Source organism: Neofelis nebulosa, chromosome 1, assembly GCF_028018385.1.
Source record: "Neofelis nebulosa isolate mNeoNeb1 chromosome 1, mNeoNeb1.pri, whole genome shotgun sequence".
Classification (NCBI taxonomy): Eukaryota; Metazoa; Chordata; class Mammalia; order Carnivora; family Felidae; genus Neofelis; species Neofelis nebulosa.
This window is the reverse complement of record NC_080782.1, coordinates 134,884,054-134,904,058: the sequence shown is the minus strand read 5'-3', so window position 1 is coordinate 134,904,058 and position 20,005 is coordinate 134,884,054. Positions and strand designations below refer to the sequence as shown.

The 20,005-nt window shown below is 38.9% G+C and overlaps 1 protein-coding gene across 1 annotated transcript in view; it reads left to right on the top strand.

Moving 5' to 3' along the window:
* CCDC192 (coiled-coil domain containing 192) overlaps nt 1-3,194 on the top strand; it is a 218,610-nt gene extending 215,416 nt beyond the window's left edge. The window contains exon 8 of the mRNA XM_058737218.1: nt 2,867-3,194. Coding sequence (XP_058593201.1) covers nt 2,867-3,153 — 287 coding nt within the window. The 3' untranslated portion in view covers nt 3,154-3,194. The remainder of the gene's footprint in view (nt 1-2,866) is intronic.
* The last annotated feature ends 16,811 nt before the right edge of the window (nt 3,195-20,005 follow it).

Below are 20,005 nucleotides of genomic sequence, written 5' to 3'. Positions count from 1 at the left end.
TTGAAGAAGAGGTCAAAGAGAAAGGGGACAGGCACATATATCAGGGAGGGAGGCTCCTGATTACCTTCTCCATCCCTGAGCCTCACCAATGCCCAGCCTTCCCTAGACTGCCCACTGTTCCTTTCCTTCCTGTCTTCTCACTGTCTATTACTTCCACTTCCTGTCTTTTCTTTCCTCTTCTGTAGGAACTCACCTCAACCCCTAAGAACGTATTCTCCCAGCCCAGATTTCCATGCATACACCTTCAATGGTAAAAGAGAAATGATCTGTATGCTAATGGTTGAAAGCCTCAACAGTCCTCACTCCCAAATAACAATTGTACATGTTAAACAGGACCATCTACGAGGAACCCATCTATGTGGGTTTTAGAAAGTGTTCCTCCAAAAGGAAACTCTAGCCCAACACTAATCAACAGAAATATGAGAGCCACAAATGCCTGCCACATTTGATACTGGTATTTTAAATTCTCTAGTAGTCACATTTTTTAAAAAGTAAAAATAAATGAGTGAATATTGTTTTAAAATATATTTTATTAGGGCACCTGCGTAGCTCTGTCAGTTAAACATGTGACTCTTGATTTCAGGTGAGGTCATGATCCCAGGGTCATGGGATTGAGCTCCACATCAGGCTTCACATACTTAAGATTCTCTCTCTCTCTCTCTCTCTCTCTCTCTCTCTCTCTCTCTTTCCCCCGTCTCTCGGCTCCTCTCCCCCACTTGTGCTCTTTCTCTCTCTGAAAAATAAGATAAAATTTATTTAACACAATATATCCCCAAAATATTATTGCTTTAATATATAGCCAATTTTTAAAATATAATGGGATATTTCACATTTCTTTCAAATTAAGTCTTCAAAATCAAATGTGCATTTTATTTTTTGTCATGTTTATTTTGTTTTTGAGAGAGAGAGAGAGACAGAGTGTGAGAGGGGATGGCAGAGAGAGAGAGAGGGAGACACGGAATCTGAATCAGGATCCAGGCTCCAAGCTGTCAGCACAGAGCCCAATGAGGGGCTTGACCTATGAGTCGTGAGGTCATGACCTGAGCCAAAGTCAGATGCTTAACTGACTGAGCCACTCAGGATCCCTTCAAATGTGTATTTTATACTTCCAGTGCATCGCATTTCAAATAGCCACATTTAATTGCTTAATGCCACATGTGGCTAGTGACTACCCTATCAGACAGCAGAGCTCTGGTCAGATGAAACGAAAGGTGAGGCCCTGGTGTAACGGCAGATAATGAAGGCCTCCTGCCAAATGGACTAACTCTCCTGGGCCTAAAAGCACAAGCCTATTGCAGAGGCAACAAACTAAATGCTCCTTTGAGACATGGAGATATTTTTCATTGCTTTTAGAGAAAGGTACATCAACTATCATCTCCATCAATATTATGGTAAAAGTTCAAATATTCAGAACAAAAACATCTCCATGGAATCTTGAAATGTAGTATATTGCTAATAACAATTTCTAAGAGCAGAAAACATCTCATCTTTCCTCTTATCACTTTTGTGAGGCCAAAACTATCCTGCCCACTGTGTAATTCCATGCTCAAGCTTTTGTCTCATGATCATTTGGGAAAATTACAAAAAAAAAACCCTGCAAATTAGTTTTATTTGCTGAGAAGAGGGTGATTCCCCACCTACATGGAAAATCACAGCACAGGTGCCCTATCTTTAGCAGGTGTACAGGTATACAATAGTAGCAGGCATTTGTATCCTGGACTGGCAGTTATGTTGCCTTCGGGTGCAGCTGTGCACCCGAAGGTTTACACTGGTTTACACTGAGGACTGAGTTTACACTTGGTTTACGCTGGACCTTTAATTATACTAATTAACCGTCAATACCATTAATTCATACACCATTAGTTCGAGTATTCCTACGGTGATACCCAAGTCGTTGACATCCCTTTTTATAGTTGATGTCTTCCCTCTATATAACTCAGAGAAATGATTTTATGGTGGAAATCTCACTCTCTGGGTGAGAGTGGTAAGGAGGGTGGTCTTGCTTAAGTCTAATAGGATTTACCTGCTTCTTTCAGCAGGTAAATTTTGTGATGGTCTACCAGAATTTTTTTGTAAGGATTCCCTGCTATCAGCCACTAATATTTTATCTCTTTGTTGAAGCCTCTCTCTCTCTTTATTCAGGCTTTTATCCTTATCTGAAGGGTCAGAAATTATAAAGCATAAACTTTTATATACAGGGGATATTTGAGATTTTATGAAAGAAATGCTATAAACCCTTCAGACCTAAAGAGAAAGAAAGAGAGAAAGAGAAAGAGAGAGAGAGAGAGAGAGAGAAGAGATAGAGAGAGACTGAATCTCTATGGAAGATATTAGGCTAAAAATTTTCCTAGATCCCCTTAAATTGTACCTCTGCCAACTTTCAAGCTGACTTGGGTTAAGTAACATGTCTTTTTTCATCACTTCCCCCAGAAGGGGCAATGACAACTTTTTTTTTCCTATTTGAGTTAAAATTCAATTTAAAGTCCATTTCTACTTGATTGTCACTCTTGTGAAAGATTCTTAGGCAAAAGGATACCATGAAACTTGGGATGCTGTTGTTTACAGATTTGATTTTCAAGGACGCTTCATTCCCATGGTTAATTAAAAGTTAAATGTGTACAAAAAAGAGTTGGCAAAGACTGATTCTCCTCCCTCTCTAGAGGTTTCCAAGTTTTTTTTCATGAGCACCCAGAATCTTTTCCCTCACCGGACCCAGATTCCATTCTCGGTCTATCTGACCAGATGACGCAACATCTGTGTTCCCTTTTAAGAACGTGAGAAATAAAGCTTTTCCATCTTCCCTGTCTTTGAGTTCTGGGAAATCCAATTAAAACTGCTCAGATTTTCTTTTTCTTGTTTGCTTTAGAAGACAACCCTCGGGTAGAGTCCTGTGGCGGTCTCCCGCCTGTGGAAGAAGGTGATCAAAAAATTAACCTGATTATGGAGTTGTCAATGCAGGTTTCCCTTCAGACTGAAAAGATCACCCAGCTGGAAGAAGTTTTAGAGGAGAAGGAAAGGAAGATTCAGCAGCTGGAAGCTGAGCGGGGATCCCATCCTTTCCAAGAAGTTGACGAGTCTCCACAATGTTTACAAGAAGCCCCAATTTTCTTTAACAATAATGTCACCCCTGTGGTCTCTCATGAGGATATGTAAGGATTCCCAATAAGAAAATAATAAATGTTTATTAAGGGTCACGTGTGTGAAGTCCAGAACCCAGCTAGCCTCGTCATTGTCGAACTCAACTTCAAGATGATGGGTTTGAATGTATCCTATAATGTGCCTATTGGAAAACAAAGGGAACTTTTCAGAACCAATGCCTGAATGTTTCCCCTTCAGACATTAGCAGTCAGGTAACCCACATAGTTGTGGAATACTACATTTTTAGACATCCCAGATAACTGTGGGAGAGAGAAAAACACACAAGTAGAGAGATGGCTAAAGAACATAGTATCATTTTCTTACCAGAGGTTTGTCACACTGCAAGGTACCACCAGTCCTGTATCTGTAAGTGGCTCATCGTGAACAGAAACTGTCATGGAAGGCAAGCTTGCAACTGGGAAACTGGGGAATGTTAGGGTAATGAAGAGTGGAATCATTGCCAAGAGAGTAAACAGCCATGAGGTCTGTTTTTTCATGTCCTCTAGAATATATTTCTTCATGGCATGTAATTTATTAACATTTAGCAAGAGTAGAAATGCCATAAAATCAAAGCAATAAAAATAAATAAAGAATGGATGAATCAGTACTGTGGTCCTTTGGGAAAATTGTCCTGGGACAACTCCTTGGGAAAAGAGACAAGACTGATTTTTCCTGTTGGATCAAAACTAAGACCAAAGCAAAATATACTCCTCTGTTATCATCATAACAAGGAGGTGTGGACAGTACAAAATCATGTCAGGAAAAATAGAGGATGGGCAAAGGAAAGCTACCCTATAATTAACGGGCTACAAGAAATCAAATCATATTCCTCTTTTATGCAGCCCCCTCAAATAAACTTTCCCACACAAAGGGAGCAGCTAGGCACTAACTTTGGGGAAGAATTTGGTACTTAATTCTTACTGTTCTGGAACTGTATGATTCAGACAAATAGCTCCAGCTCTCCCGTGAATCTGACTATATCACTATTTCTTGATTTAATTCAACCAGTTCAACAAATACTCCCTGAAACCCTTCTATCTACAAGAGACAACAACAGATGTTAGAAATATCATAGCAAATATGAGAATCACCATCTTTATCATCCAAGAGTTTATAGACACACAAGAGTCTCCTCAAATGTAAGGGAGTTATGAAATGGAAGAGGGAATGTGGGCGAAGACAGAGTAAACCTGATTATCACTGCTTTGGTAAAAGTCCTCAAATTTATTGAACATGAGTAATCACTAAAAATTCATATTTCCAGTCTTTGGTAATCCTGGAAGGAGATTTTTCCTTGCAAACCAGTGGGAGGAGTCTCTTACCAAATGCAACCAGCCCATAATCTAATTATGGATCTGACTATCAACAAAACAAAGATTCCAAATGTGACTTCAAAAAAAGAAAAAGGAAGTAATTGAGTTTTGGGTTCCTAAGAGCTTTATGATATTGACTCTAGATGTTCACTGCAAAAAACAAACAAACAAACAAACAAACAAACAAACAAACAAACAAACAAAAAAACCCCATAGATTCATACAAAGCTAGAATCTTCCTATATTTGTATATAATCTCAGAGTTTCACATGCAAGGTCAGCAAGTATGTACAGGTGCACTCCATGATCAGAAATAAAAGCAATTTACAACTCCCAGATCATGAATACACACCTCCCCCAAAAAGTGACTCAAGGCGCTTTTCCATGGTCCCAAAAGAACCTTTTCCAGGGAGTGTTCTTCAGCCCTTACCGAATTCATTTCAGAAATCCCTTTTCTCTTCTCCCTTCTCCTTTTCATCTCCTCCACCCCAAGATCTCTTTGATCTATGTATCTGGCCCTGACTAGGTCTCTCTTTTCCAGCCTTGAGGTTTTGCCCATTGTTTTTTACAACATGGCTGACAGTTGGCAAGTCCTCACTGTGTATTTCTGTAAGAAAGCTTTAAACCTTTCAGTTTCTAAAGAGTGGACTATCTCGAAGGTAAACCACTAATTCCATAATTTTGATCTGTTATCATAATCAAGTTTCCATCCCTTTATTTTACCAGAGATTGTCTTAATCCCAAGGGATATGGGGGGTGGGGTGGGGGTGTAACATAGAAGGAAAATATGGAAAGAGAGAAAAGAAAATCCCATCACATCCCAGATAGGCAGATATTAACGTCTAGGTCAATTTCCCATGGCTAATGCCCAGGCTAGCCATCAGTATGAAAGCAGACTGATAGTGGAGGTAAAATAATAGATGGAACTGGAACCGCTGTTAATAATTGAGTCTGTCCCCTCTAAATATCTAAGACAAGTCAATGAAGAAGAAAGCATCAAGGCTCCCATTCCCTGGCAAAACCATCCTTTCAAGAAGCTGATCTGGGTTACCTAGATTCAGATCCAGGGGATCTCCAAATCCGAAGTGGGGAGAAGATTCCACCCAAAGATTAAAAGACTAATTTCTACTAGTGACATCTTAGTAACAAGGATTCTTTAAATATCCAAATTTTATGGGGTGGTATGGGGATGGCTGGGGGAAGGGGTGTTTAAGATGGGGTATTGCTGGCCTCTGAGGCATTCCTAAGTAAAAAATTCATATTCTTAGCTGGATATTTACACCAGTGTATGCCCTCAGAGTTCATTTCCATTTTCTGCCATTCCTCCAAATAGTCAACCCCTGGTTCAGATGAACTAAATATCAGATTATACCCCTACACTGGAGCAAAGTCTATTTGCTTAAAACATGCTAAGTTGCTGAAATAGCCTGATAATCTTTCAAATATCTGGTGTAAATATCATGAGACAAGTAGCATGCTGAGGACCTTATTCCTTAATGGAAATGCGGTGAATCATCAGGTAACATACCTGCTTGAAAAAGTAATTTTCTAGATTTCAAAAAAATTAAAACATTTAACAAGTAACTCAAGCCATTCTCTAACATTCTAAAGACATTCATGGAAATGTATGCATAGTTTTAGTTCTTTTTTCCACCAGTCATTAACTTTTCTCAGAGAGAAAGTACAACTGAATGTGTGGCATGTCTAATTTAAATAAATGTTGGCTTTCATAATTTAGTGTCATTATTATGTGGGTGTGCTCCCAAATACTTTCACGGCCAGCTGCAGTTACAGCAAAGGACTTGTTAAGGACTATCAAGAGGGCAAGCCATTGGAGAAACCAGCCCAGAAATGTGAAGGCGGGACCCTTGGATTCAATGAAGCTCAGCAAAAGCAAAGAAACGATGATGCTTTCTGCCTAAATGTATTTCTGGCAAAGAATGAATTGAATCAAGTTTTCATTGTCTCCTACACTCTTCCCTGCTTATCCCCAAATGCAATCATTTTCTTCTACATTACACTGAAGCAAAGAATTTTTGGTTTAATGCAGCAAGTAGAGAAGTGTTGATGAATGTTGCAGGATTAAGTCAAATTAATATTTATTGGCAATTATCAAGTATAGGGATGCAGGGACAAAACTATCCCAAAAGATATAAGAAAACTATTTTTAAAGGACTTGGTAAATCAACCGCCTGAGATTGACTAAGTGTGACTCTTAAAATTTGAAAAAATTAGAGGGAAAAAAAAAGGGAAAAGGAAATTGTAAAGAGTAAATCTTTATGAACAATTTCCCCTGCTAGGACAAAAACATCTTTTAGTAAGATTTCCCAGACACAAGAGACCTTTTTGCTTAACAGAGGAGAATCAAGTTCAAGTAGGAAATAACCTTTTTAAAATAAAAGCACTAGCACACTGGGATAAAGTTCACAGCCAAAGATAGGGCTGGCCATGACATTTTCCTTACCTAATGAAATGAGAACTTTTATGGTAAAACAAAACAAAACCAAAAACAGTTCTTATTCCCAGCTTCCCAAAGAAAATGAACATCTGGGGTCAGATCCTCTAAACATTCCCAACATGAACCTGCAGCAAAATGACACTTAATTGTCTGATCATTTTCACCTATAAGGTTTATATTCATTTGCTTTTTGTTTAACCAAGAAGGAACATGAACCTGCAGCAAAACGACATTTAATTGTCTGATCATTTTCACCTATAAGGTTTATATTCATTTGTTTTTTGTTTAACCAAGAAGGACCTTTGGGACTCAAATCCCAAAACACCCAATTCTTTATTCCTGGATGGGAAAATCACATGACATATTATCTAATAACTCCTAAATCCCTTTTCCTAAATGTCACAAATAAGTCTCACCAAGAGTTTATTAGCTGGTATCTCCTTTTCCACAGTATGATGCTAGCATAGGCAAAGGATGATAGAATAGGAGAGGAAAGACTTATCCTAGCACTAACTCTTTGTCACATGGGGTCCAAACAATGGTAACAGTGAGTTCTTGTTAAAAGAAAACAATCTGAGGTGCCTGGGTAGTTGAGTTAGTTGAGTGTCAGACTCTTGATCTCATGGGATCAGCCCCTGGTGGGACTCCGCACTGACAGTCCGGAGCCTATTTGGGATTTTCTCTCCCTCCCTCCCTCCCTCTCTCTCTCTCTCTCTCTGCCCCTCCTTTGCTCACTCACCCATGAGTGTGCACATGTGCACACTCTCTCTCTCTCAAAATAAATAAACTTAAAAAAAAGAAAGAAAAGGAAAAAAAGCTATTAACAAAAGTGTTGATCTTATAATAACAAGGTATGTCTTAACACCTACCTGCTATTTAAATCAAATTGGTATGAAAGAAACCACAAACAGTGGAAGCCCTACTGTCTTGTTAGGGATCTGCATTTACTAGCCATCCATTATGTGTATAGGAATATACCTAACATTTACATTACAATTTATAGTTAAAGTATTTTCAAAAGGATGATTTTATTTAATCTTCATGAGGTAGGTTGTAGCTAAATAATCTCAAATTTACAACTAGGTGATGTCAAAACAAAGACCTGTGGCCCCCAGGACGGTAGAACTTTCCCAACACTCACCATCTCTGTGTAGTTACAGAAACAAACACATTCACCATCTATACCTCTTTCCCAGGCCAGTCTTCATTTCCATTTATAGGAAAAAGAATTTTCTACAGGTACCTTGTTTCTCAGGTTTATTCCACACAAAGAGTCAAAAAGCTGTCTGTATTCAACTGACCTACTTACTGGGTTTAGCCAGAACAGGGTTTTGAGTTTTGTTTGCTATTTTCTTTCCTTCTTTCTCTCTCTCCCTCCCCCTTCCTTCCTTCCTTTGTTTCTCTTTTTCTTTCTTCCTTTCTTTCTTTTTCTTTCTCTTTCTCTCTCTCTTCCTTCTTTCCTTCCTCCCTTCCTTCCATTTTTTTTTTTTTTTAAATTAGGCTTCACACACAACATGGAGCCCAATGCAGGGCATGACATCAAGACCTGAGCTGAGATCAAGAGTCAGATGCTTAACTGACTGAGCCACCCAAGTGTCCCTCTTTCTTTCTTTTAAAGTAAATGCTTTTAAGAAGATGAGGCTGCCTTCTACAGATCCCACTAGGCTTCACCATTTCTAGTTGTCACATACCTTAAGGCTGCTTAACATCTTTATCTTACCTACCTGGCCTATAAGTAAATGGGTTTAGAATTCCTACCCAAAATACAGTGTGTATACCAGGTGAATTTTGTAATTTGTGGTTGCCACCAAAAATTACAGCATCTTGATCTTTTGATTTATAATCTAATATATACATTCAAAGTATTTTATATCCACATTCAGTGTTAAGGCTTGTTCTCCTCTGCATAACAGAGACAACACAACAAAGACCTAAAGAAAGTAACTAACCCAGAGTCCACTGCATTTTCCTCATGAGGTCAAGACAGTTTCTGAATTTTTCTGTTTTGATGTGTGTGCTGTGTAGATAAAGGAAATAATGATGGTAAAAAGTCATCTTGTCCACACCACCAACACAAGTAAGTAGGTAAATGATTATCAGAACTGAAATTTTCTAAAGGAAGGAATCCCACACATAGACAGTCTACTTGCTTTTTTTCTTTAAAGTTTATTTCATTTTGAGAGAGAGACAGACAGACAGACATAGAGAGAGAGGAAGAGAGAGAGAATCCTAAGCAGGTTCAGTGGTGTCAGTGTAGAGCCCAATGCAGGGCTCAAACTCACAAACTGTGAGATCATGACCTGAGCCGAAATCAAGAGGTGGACACTTAACCAACTGAGCCACCCAGGTGCCCCTAGACAGCCTACTCTTTAAAACAACAAAATTCACCCTTCAACTCACTGGCATGGATTCTATGGTGCATGGAGAAAGAAAGAAAATCAGCTCAGTGACATGAGCAAAGATTATTGGTTGTAGCTCTACCTGCTTTTGTCTCCTACTTCGACAAAAAGGTAGGCTTTAGGTCTCCTCAGCACATTTAGCATATTTAGCAATTATGCCTTAAATTTATAAGTCAAAGTAAAAGATTATGCTTCTGTTTATCCTGACAACCCTGTGAGTTATGGGTTTCTCATTTACAAGTGGGAAACAGAACTCTAGACTTTAGAATTACAATCTTAGAGTCCACAACAGAAGTCAGCATGCCTAATATAGTTTCCCACTTTTGTTAGCAGGGCCAGTGAGTTCAGAATAGTTTTTGTATTTTTCAATGAACAACAACAAAAAATCAAAGAGTAAGATTTGTGGAACAAAAATTCTATGATATTCAATTTTTGCTGTCCATAAATTTTACTAGAAAACAGTCATGTTCATTCATTTAGATATTGTTTGGGTTATTTTTCTGCTATAGTGGCAAAGTTGAGTAGTTATGATGGAGACCTATGGCCAGCAAGCCTAAATATCTGAGACTTTATAATAAAAATAAAGTAAATTTAAATAAATACTCCAAGTCATATAGCTAGTAAGTTTCAGAACGAGGCTTGAGTCTGATTTTCTCACTCCAGTTGGAGTATTCTTTGTGATCAGAGTACTAATGCTTTCACACAGATTCATTCTCAACTTAGCTTCATAAAAAATGCGTATACACACACACACATACACACATACAGTGTATACATATGTGTGTATGTATATGTATATGTGTGTGTGTGTGTGTGTGTGTGTGTGTATGCACCCAGGAGTCCTCAAATCTCACTAGACTATGGCTAAAAATATAGGCTTATATGTCTTTTCTTGTCCTGTAGCAGAAAGCCTTTTCAGATTATTAATACATTTTTCTCCAAGTATGGATCTATTTTATTCCCACAATAGAAAGGTAGCTTGCTCTGTGTGAACTTGCCTAGGACCCAGAAGCTCTGTGTAAAAGGAGCAGAGTATAAGGAGAAGCTGACCTTGAGATACTTCCTTTCTAGATTTTTCTTACCAAAGACTAAGCCCACTGAAGAAAGAATGACTGATAATTTGCCTCTGACAGGAAGTTGGGAGACAGGGAAGGCAGTTCTTGTCACTGCTGAAAGGAGAACAAGAGAGTTATGTGTGTCTCAGCAGCAGCAGGAGCCTGACCCTGCTCTGGGACATTGCTTTAGGGAAGTAGCAGAATGTCAGAAGGACCAAGGAGGTTGGGTTCTGAAGGCCCAGGATGCTAGGCCCTGCTAAGCGTCCATACCAGTGTGTGCCTTGGATATGACCAAGCAGTAGACCTGAGGAGACCAAGCTGACTGGGAAGACAGGGAACTCATATCATCAGGTGACAGAGAATGATCTCAGAACCAAGAATCCTGGCATAGGGCCAACGAAATGGAAGATTCAAAATGACTGAGGTTGGGGGGCACCTGGGTGGCTCAGTCGGTTAAGCATCTGACTTTGGCTCAGGTCATGATCTCGTGGTTCGTGAGTTCAACCACAGGCTCTGTGTTCACAGTTTAGAGCCTGGAGGCTGCTTCAGATTCTGTATCTGTCTCTCTCTCTGCCCCTTCCCCACTCTTGGTCTCAAAAATAAATAAACATTAAAAAAATAGTAAAATGACTGAGGTTAAACTTCCTGCCTCCCTAGTGGGTTAAGGACTTAGAGTCAACATTCCAATAATTTATAGAAAAGGAAGAAAAGGAACTAGTCCAGACATGAGTTTGCAGACTGAGATTCACATGAGCCATACTATTAAAAGTCCCCATTAAAAATTCAAATCACAAAGCCTCCATATATCTATCCAAAAATTCCTGCTGGATTCAACATTCCATTGAGCTCTGCTCCCCTAACAATTTATGAAGATTCCACTATTCTCAGCACCTCAGTCTGTCATCCTCACCCTGAACCTCTGTTGCTTCAGAGAACGGCTGTCACCCCCTGCCATGTTATGACTGCCTGCCTCCTGCCCCCAGGCCTCCACTGGTACCGGGTTGAGCTCAGGCCGCAAAGAGAAGCACCTTCCTCAACTCTCCAAAACACAAACAAATATATTAGGCTGGGGTATTTAACAAAACTTCATTAAATGATTGGGAATAACCAAAACATGGTGCAAAATACCACACAGTTAGTTCAAGTTCTTGCTATGTTCTTTCCAAGTGGTGGACATCAGCTTTGCTACCACTGTTGGCATTTTACTACAGACATTCTGTTCCTTCCTCAGGGAGAGGAGCAGGTCACCAGTTCACCCAACCCAAAGCTGTTCATTTGGAATCCCGGGATGATTAATGGTGACAATATTCTTCTTGTGGACATAACTCCATCCACCTACAAGGTGTGGTCTGACTCCAAGGACTCCAACCGTATGTCCTAGAACCTGAGTTATTCAAGCTTAAATAACACTCTCTGTGGGATACCGACAGGCTTATAACTTTCTATACCTGAGGAGGAAATGTTCTCAATGTACACTACTTTACAGGGGCACCTAAGTGGCTCAGTCGGTTAAGCGTCAGACTTCAGTTTAGGTCATGATCTCACGGCTCATGGGTTCAAGCCCTGCATCAGGTTCTATGCTGACAGCTCAGAGCCTGGAGCCTGCTTACGATTCTGTGCCCCCCTCTCTTTATGCCCGTTGCCTTTTCATACTCTGTTTCTCTCTCAAAAATAAGTAAACATTAAAAATCTAAAAAAATATATACACTACTTCATAAAATGCTACATATCTTAGCCTGCACATCTATAGTCATAGATACAGTGAATTGATCCTCAAAACAGAAGACTGGGTATTGGTTTTACATTCCTATAGTTAAAGGGCCTTTTTGGGGGGCGCCTGGGTGGCTCAGTCGGTTGAGCGTCCGACTTCGGCTCAGGTCATGATCTCACAGTCTGTGTGTTCAAGCCCCACATCGGGCTCTGTGCTGACAGCTCAGAGCCTGGAGCCTGTTTCAGATTCTGTGTCTCCCTCTCTCTCTGCCCCTCCACTGTTCATGCTCTCTGTCTCAAAAATAAATAAACGTTAAAAAAAAAATTTTTTTTAAAAAGGGCCTTTTTGTGATTTTTCTAATATCCAGGAAGGATTCTCCGAAGATGAACTAAAATTCTAACACTAGAAATGCAGCTGCTAATTTAGATGGGGTTTTTTATAGTAAAACAAAGTCTCTTTTTCTGCCATACCATCCTCTCCCATTTCAAAGACGATACAGAGCAATACCACTGCTCTGTCAAAATCTTCTCCCCACATTTCATTTTTGGTAAAATTTCCCATTTTTTATTTTTTTAAATTTTTAAAAAAAAATTTTTTTTAACGTTTATTTATTTTTGAGACAGAGAGAGACAGAGCATGAACAGGGAAGGGTCAGAGAGAGGGAGACACAGAATCTGAAACAGGCTCCAGGCTCTGAGCTGTCAGCACAGAGCCCGACGCGGGGCTCGAACTCACGGACCGCAAGATCATGACCTGAGCCGAAGTCGGCCGCTTAACCCACTGAGCCACCCAGGCGCCCCAAAATTTCCCATTTTTTAATAGATTAATATCCAAAGTATATTTTCCCTTCCTCAACAGACACTTACTGCATACTTTTTATGAACTTGTCCTTGTTGTATGCTCTATCAGTCATATCAGGTGTGTAGATTTAGCCCAAATTTATATACAGAAAAATACAGAGTTTAATACTGCTTCAGAGGCATTCGCTGTACCTGTTAAGTTTGTTAAATAATAAGTTCAAGAAATGGCTGGTAAAAAGAAATCAGGAGGGGGCGGGTTTCCTATGCCACAGTTCCTTTTCTAAATACATTTGAAATTGGTGAGAGGTATTTTTTTAAACCCTCCATGGACTTGAGTGGATGAATGCTCCTTTGCAGGAGTGAACGACCTTCAGAGAGGCAGGCCATGTGCAATCTGAACTAGATTACAGATTCAGAAGCTTACAGGAAAGTCTCCAGATGGAGAAGGGATGCGGTTCCCTTTGTTCACTTTACCTCCAACCTCAAAAAGATGCCAAGAATTTAAATTAATCTGATTATCCTCTGGGAGGATAATCAATCCTACTATTTTACCATAGAAACTTAGACCCATTCCATGCAGTTGTTTTTCTAGATTGCTTTTTGCTAAGAACTGTAACAAACGGATATCCTAAGAAAGAAAAAAAATTTTTTTTTCCATATTATTATTCACTTTACAATTTTGGAACACAGCAGTTATCTTCTAAAATGTCAGAATCAGGAGCTCAGGCTCAGAGAAGGGGGTATCTGTAATGGTGGGGACTGTTTCAAGCATCAGAGAATATTGACAGATCCTTGGGACCTAATCAAATATTGAAATTGAATAGGCCTCTGGAGTGATGTATAACTTCAGGGAACAAATTCCCAACTGTTAACTTTTTTAGTGAGAATTGGAGAACTCAACACATACTAAGAGAATTAGATTTAAAAAGTAAACCTGTGTCTATATTGAAATTTCTTTTCTTTAGTAATGAAAATTGGAAAAAAAAAATACTTGAATTACAAACCAAGGATGGAAAGCCCTTTCAGAGGATGAACCCCCTCCCCCAAAATCCTGTTCTCTTTTGTACTAGTGTTAACCGTTAACAGGTTGGAGTATTTGTGTTATTTTTCCCCCAAGAAAATGTGTGGCAAATCTGTAAGAGTTTTAAGTCCCCACAAACTTTCTATTGCTTTAACGAACATTCTGTAGGAGTAATAAGTCCTTAGATGAAATGAGAAATTCTCGGTTACTAAAGGACAAATTGAGATACAAGTCCCCCCAATTCCGAGCCAATGGCACTACCATAGTTTGCCATCTATACGTTTGATTAAGTTATGGGTCTTTCAGATGTGTCTTGAATATGCATAATTAAGTACGATAGCTAAAGACTGGACAGGCAACTGCCAATCTGAACTTCTTAGCCCTTCCCCACATATAGGGAAAGAGAAAACTTCATGTTTTATATCACTCGCAGCCCACGCTAGTAATAGTGAGGTTTGCTGTAAGATGAATTTGGTCGAATTTTTCCCCAGAGTAAAGTTAATTAGAATTTTCCATAAAGCGAGACAACTTGAGAAAAAACATGTCTTATATATATTAGGTCATCACAGATGCTTTTTCATTCTTCCTGGTGACCTCAGTTTTACTGAAATTTAAAAAGTATTATGGAAGCTTTATAAAATAAAAAACTTAACTTTCCTTCCAGTTGAAGTATGAGAGTCTTCATTCTGTTTCATTTCTTCGAAAGAATTTTAGAGAATCACAATGGATAAAATTTCTTTGAAAGAATTTTGAACCCACAATGGGTTCAATAATGAAATGGCACTCTCATACTTCTCACTTTGAAAATAATCCACACATGATTCAGAGAACTATCATCTAAAATGCATTTGATAATGTGCAAGACTTTCCCACCTTCAAACAAAAGAATTTGTTAAGTTATATATATAATGTAATATGTAGGGTGACCACTAAAAAAGTATGCAAAGAGGTATACTCAAATTCGTACAGATGAATCAAAATGGAATTCTAAAAAATGTTCAAATAACCCAAAGGAAAGCAAGAGAAAGAAAACAGAGGAGTGCCAAAGTGTTCACCAGCAAATTCTATCAAATGTTTAAAAAAGTATCAATACCAATTTATGCAATCTCTTCCAGAATACAGGAATATATCAGAGTTCTCCAGAGAAATAGAACTCACAGGGTGTGTGTGTGTGTGTGTGTGTGTGTGTGTGTGTGTGTGTAGATGGAGGGATTTATTCTAAGGAAATCAATTATGTGACTAAAGAGGATGGCAAGTCCAAAATCTGCAGTGTAGGCTGGCAATCAGGAGACCCAGGAAGAGTTAATGTTGCAATTAAAGTTCAAAGGCAGTCTACTAGCAAAACTCCACATCCTTTAAAGAAGGTCAATATTCTTTCATTAAGGCCTTTAACTGTTTGAATGAGGCCCACCACCCATATTATGGAGAATAATCTGCTTTCTCAAAGTCTATAGATTTAAATGTTAATCTCAGTTTTTTAAATGTTTATTTATTTTTGAAAGAGTGAAAGAACAAGCAGGGAGGGGCAAAGAGAGAGGGAGACACAGAATCTGAAGCAGGCTCCAGACTCCTAACTGTCAGCACAGAGACTGACGCAGGGCTCGAACTCACAAACCGCAAGATCATGACCTGAGCTGAAGTTGGACACTCAACTGATTGAGCCACCCAGGCACCCTAATGTTAATCTCAGTTTTAAAACACTTCCACTGAAACTTCTCAGATAATATTTGACCAAATACCAGAGTGCTGTGGACTAGCCACATTGACATAGGAAATTAATGATCACAAGGTGGAACACTTTCCAATTCATCTTATAAAGTTCATACTTATATGAAAACGTCAAAACCAGACAAAGAAAACTATGACCAATAGCCTTTAGAAATAATGACTCAAAAACTCTTACAAAATACTGGCAATGTAGTATTTAGCAATAATGAATAATAATTATGCCATGACCTAGTGAGATTTATTCCAAGGATTCAAAACTGATACAGTATTGAAAACTCCATCAGTGTAATCCACCATATTAATAAGCCAAAGAGAAAACTACACAACCATATTAACCAATGTAGAAAAAACATTTGGTAAAACTTAATACCCATTCACGATTAAAAACTCTCAGAGATATAGCGATAGAGGGTAACTTTGTCAACTTGTTCTCTTATGAAGAATTTATTCTCTTGATTAAGAGCATCTACAAAAAAAACTTATAGATAACTTTGTACTTAGTCATGAGAAACTGGACATTTTTCCCCTAAGATTGTGAACAAGACAAGACTGTCATGTCTCACCACTATTATTCAACATAGTGCTGGAAGTTATAGCCAGTATAATAAGGCAAGGAAAGGAAATATAAGACCTATAGACTGGAAAGAAATAAATAAAACTGCCCTTAGTGCAGATGTGTAGAAAAGTCCCATGACTAATACCTGGGTTCAGCAAGGTTTCAGGATACAAGATAAAAATCGAAAAAACTTACTTAATTTTTTTTTAAATTTCTACATGTAAATCTAACAAAACATGTATAACACTTATATGCGAAAACCAAAATGATGATAAAACAAATCAAAGAAGATCTAAATAAATGGAGAGACACACTGTGCTTATGGATTGGAAGATTCAACATAGTAAAGACACCAACTCTCCCCAAAATGATATACAGGTTTAATGCAATTTTGATCAAAACTCAGCAAGATTTTTTGGATATATAGCAAAGATTGTTTTAGGGGCCTCTGAGTGTCTCAGTCAGTTAAGCATTGAGCTCTTGATTTTGACCCAGGTCATGATCCCATGGTTCATGAGATCGAGCCCCGTGTTGGATGTCGTGCTGGAAGCATGGAGTCTGTTTGGGATTCTCTCTCTCTCTCTCTCTCTCTCTCTCTCTCTCTCTCTCTCTTCCCCCCTCTCTCTGCCCCTACACTGCTTGCATGTGCAGTATCTCTCTCAAAATAAATAAATAAACATTGAAAGAAAGAAAGAAAGAAAGAAAGAAAGAAAGAAAGAAAGAAAGAAAGAAAGAAAGAAAAAGAAAGAAAGAAAGAAAGAGAAAGAAAGAAAGAGAAAGAAAGAAAAGATTGTTCTAAAATATGTAAAGGGAAAGGAACTGGAACCATTTGAAAATGACTGAATTAACAATGGGCAAGAAGTTTCCAAAATTAACAAGAGACACCATATCACAAGTGCAGTAAGATCAGAGTATGCCAACCAAGATAAATGTAAAACATACACATGTGCATGCATGCACACGTGCGCACACACACACACACATCATATCAAACTGCAAAAAAAAAAAAAAGACAAAACATTGAGTGAAGCCAGAGTAAAACAACAAAAACAAAAACAAACAAACAAAAAAAACACACCTTACCTACAAAGAAACAAGTAGAATTACACTGGGCTCCTCATCAGAAACCACACAAGCAAAAAGAGAGTAGAGTGCAATGTTCAAACTGTTGAAAGAAACAAGTTTCCAACCTAGCATTTTATATCAGCAATATTATTCTCAAAGGTGACAGAGGAATACAGGCTTCCTCAAAATAGCAAAATCATAGAAATGAAGAACAGATTAGCGGTTGCCAGATGTTAAGGATGGGACAGGAAAGTCGAGATAGTTACAAAAGGGCAACATGAAAATCCTTATGGTGACGGAAATGTTCTGCACCTTTGCTGTACCAATGTCAATATCCTGGTTGTGACATTATACTAACTTTGCAAGCTGTTACCACTGGAGAGATTGCGTAGTAGATATACAAGACCTCTCTGTATTATTTTTTATAATCGCATGTGAATCTTCAATTATCTCAGATAAAAAATTTAACAGGAAAAAACCTCAGTCTGCTCTGGATGGTTTCTTCTTTATCCTCCTCCTGGGGCAGATGCTATGAGCCCTGAGAGGATGTAAGCAGCAGGAGGCAATAGGCTTCTACTTCTGTGTCAGGCCCATCCGGCCTGGCTTCCTGCTCACCCTATCTTATTTCCATGGGGCTTAGAGGGGCTGCAAATGTTGATCTGGCTCCCACATAGCAACCTGGCGTTTCTCTGCTAACTGTGGCCTCAATCTCCTGGTAGTGAAATGACCTCTCATTCCTGCCATTAGACCTACAGAACCTAAGGGCTCCCCTCAGCTTACAACAGTGATCTCCTCTGGAGATTTGGGGTACTTTGAGTATCTTCATCCACAACTTCAAGTGCACCTAAAACTGAGGAAACTGTCCCCACCATGCCCCCGCTCCTGCCTAGATCTGCTGTGCTGCCAGTTTTCACCGATACCTGCCAGCTGTCACATGAAAATGGCATGGTTGGGGGAAAGTGTCACTGCCCTGACAATTTCTGTTTCCTGGTCTGAATCCTGGTTGTAAGTCTCTATTTTCCAAACTGCACATTTATAAGTGGTTCCTTCATGTCTGTATCCACCTAGAGTTGGTCTCAAGAGAAACTGGTTCTACATGGATGCTTGTCAATTTTTCCATTTTCCATCAAAACCAGCAGTTTCGAATATAAGAAATAAGAATATGTTATCTTTGTTTTTCAGGTTCTATATATCTTCCTTTCCCCAAGGCAATAGGCACCTTATTTCTAACTTATCTAGGCTGAAGGGGAATATGTTTGAGTCAACAAGTGAAGAGATTTAAAGAACCTAGCAAAAAGGACAAAGTACATCAATTAATGCATTGGTGGGTGAGGATCACACCAATAAAGTAGCACTGTATTGTATCAAGGGTATAACTCAGCAGCGCTCCCAAGACACCATCCCTCTGAAAGCAGGCAGGTCTTCAGCTGTGAATGCTGTATACAGTTTGTCTTTCAAGAATAATCTAACCCTGCCAGGAACCTCAAGACAGAAGAGACTCTTTGAAATACCTATGAATGTGAATGTTTTCATGCTTTTTGAAGAGAAAGGAAGAAATACATGTGGAAAAAAAAAAAGAAAAGAAAAGAGGAAAACCTTGAACACAAAACCTGAGGGAAATGGGCCATTTGCAAACCCTTGTCTTAATTTTATCTTGACAATAAGACTTTCCTTTTCCTTTCCTCTGTGCTGTCCTCCAACTTCCTGACATCTTTCACTGTGCACTGAACCTCTATTTCCATGTAGACCCTTTGTGATGCCTTTGCACCACACACACAAAGGTCCTTTTCAGAAGTTCCAGCAACATATTTGTTTGGTGCTAACCAGCTGCTTGCTAAGTCACCTCACATCCCGGTGCACAGAGTACTATAGATCATTAACATTGCGAATTCCCTATAAAAATCCAAGCCAATGTCCCCTTGGTCAAAGATTTCAAACACAAGAAAATCCTTTGTCTGAACAGGAAACTGATTTGCGTACTTACTGTTAACTAGACAAACAACTTGTAAGTGAATTGTATTTGTTCTCTTGGCAGTTCTGTTTGCATAAAGAGGCTTAACTGGGAGATTAAAACAAATTCTATCTTAAAATATTGCGCTGTAAAACCATACACCTGCTCAGAGTTCAAAGGACTGTGGTCTTATACAGGTTTGTATAAGCATCAGGGGAATTTTACGTGGAAAATGGTTCATAGTAACAAACTTGGAGGTTGAAGGCAAATCCTTCCCCCCAAGTCCAAGTTTTCTTTCTTGGTCTGACAAACTGGAAAGAGAAAGCCAGTCCTACCAGCTTCCTGAAGGAAAGCCATTGAGACTGACAGTGTGAAGCGTTTTTGTAAACTTCCAAAGTATTGCTGATGAGAGAGACTGATGAACTTTAAAGAGCAGGGAAAACATGAAGTCATTTTTGGGTTCTGTGACAAAAGCAGACTTACGATTTTGCTAAATCCAGCAATAATCATGGCCATAAACAATTGCTGCTCCCTAGCCTTTGCAGTGATTACCCTTTCTTTTCTATCAAAGATAAGGGTAGGCTGAGAAAAATAAAAGATAGGAAACATAGGAGAGGTTTTAGAGAAAGCAACAGGCTGTTCAGGCTGTCACCAAGACTGAAACTTTCTGGGAAACTGCTCACACACAAGGTAATATTAAAATAACCCAGGTGTGCAGAGGGTGATACAGGGAGAAAGCCATTCACAGAGGTGTTACACCGACTGCTGTTTTTATTACTACCTGCAGTTTTCAAATTCATGACCTAATGC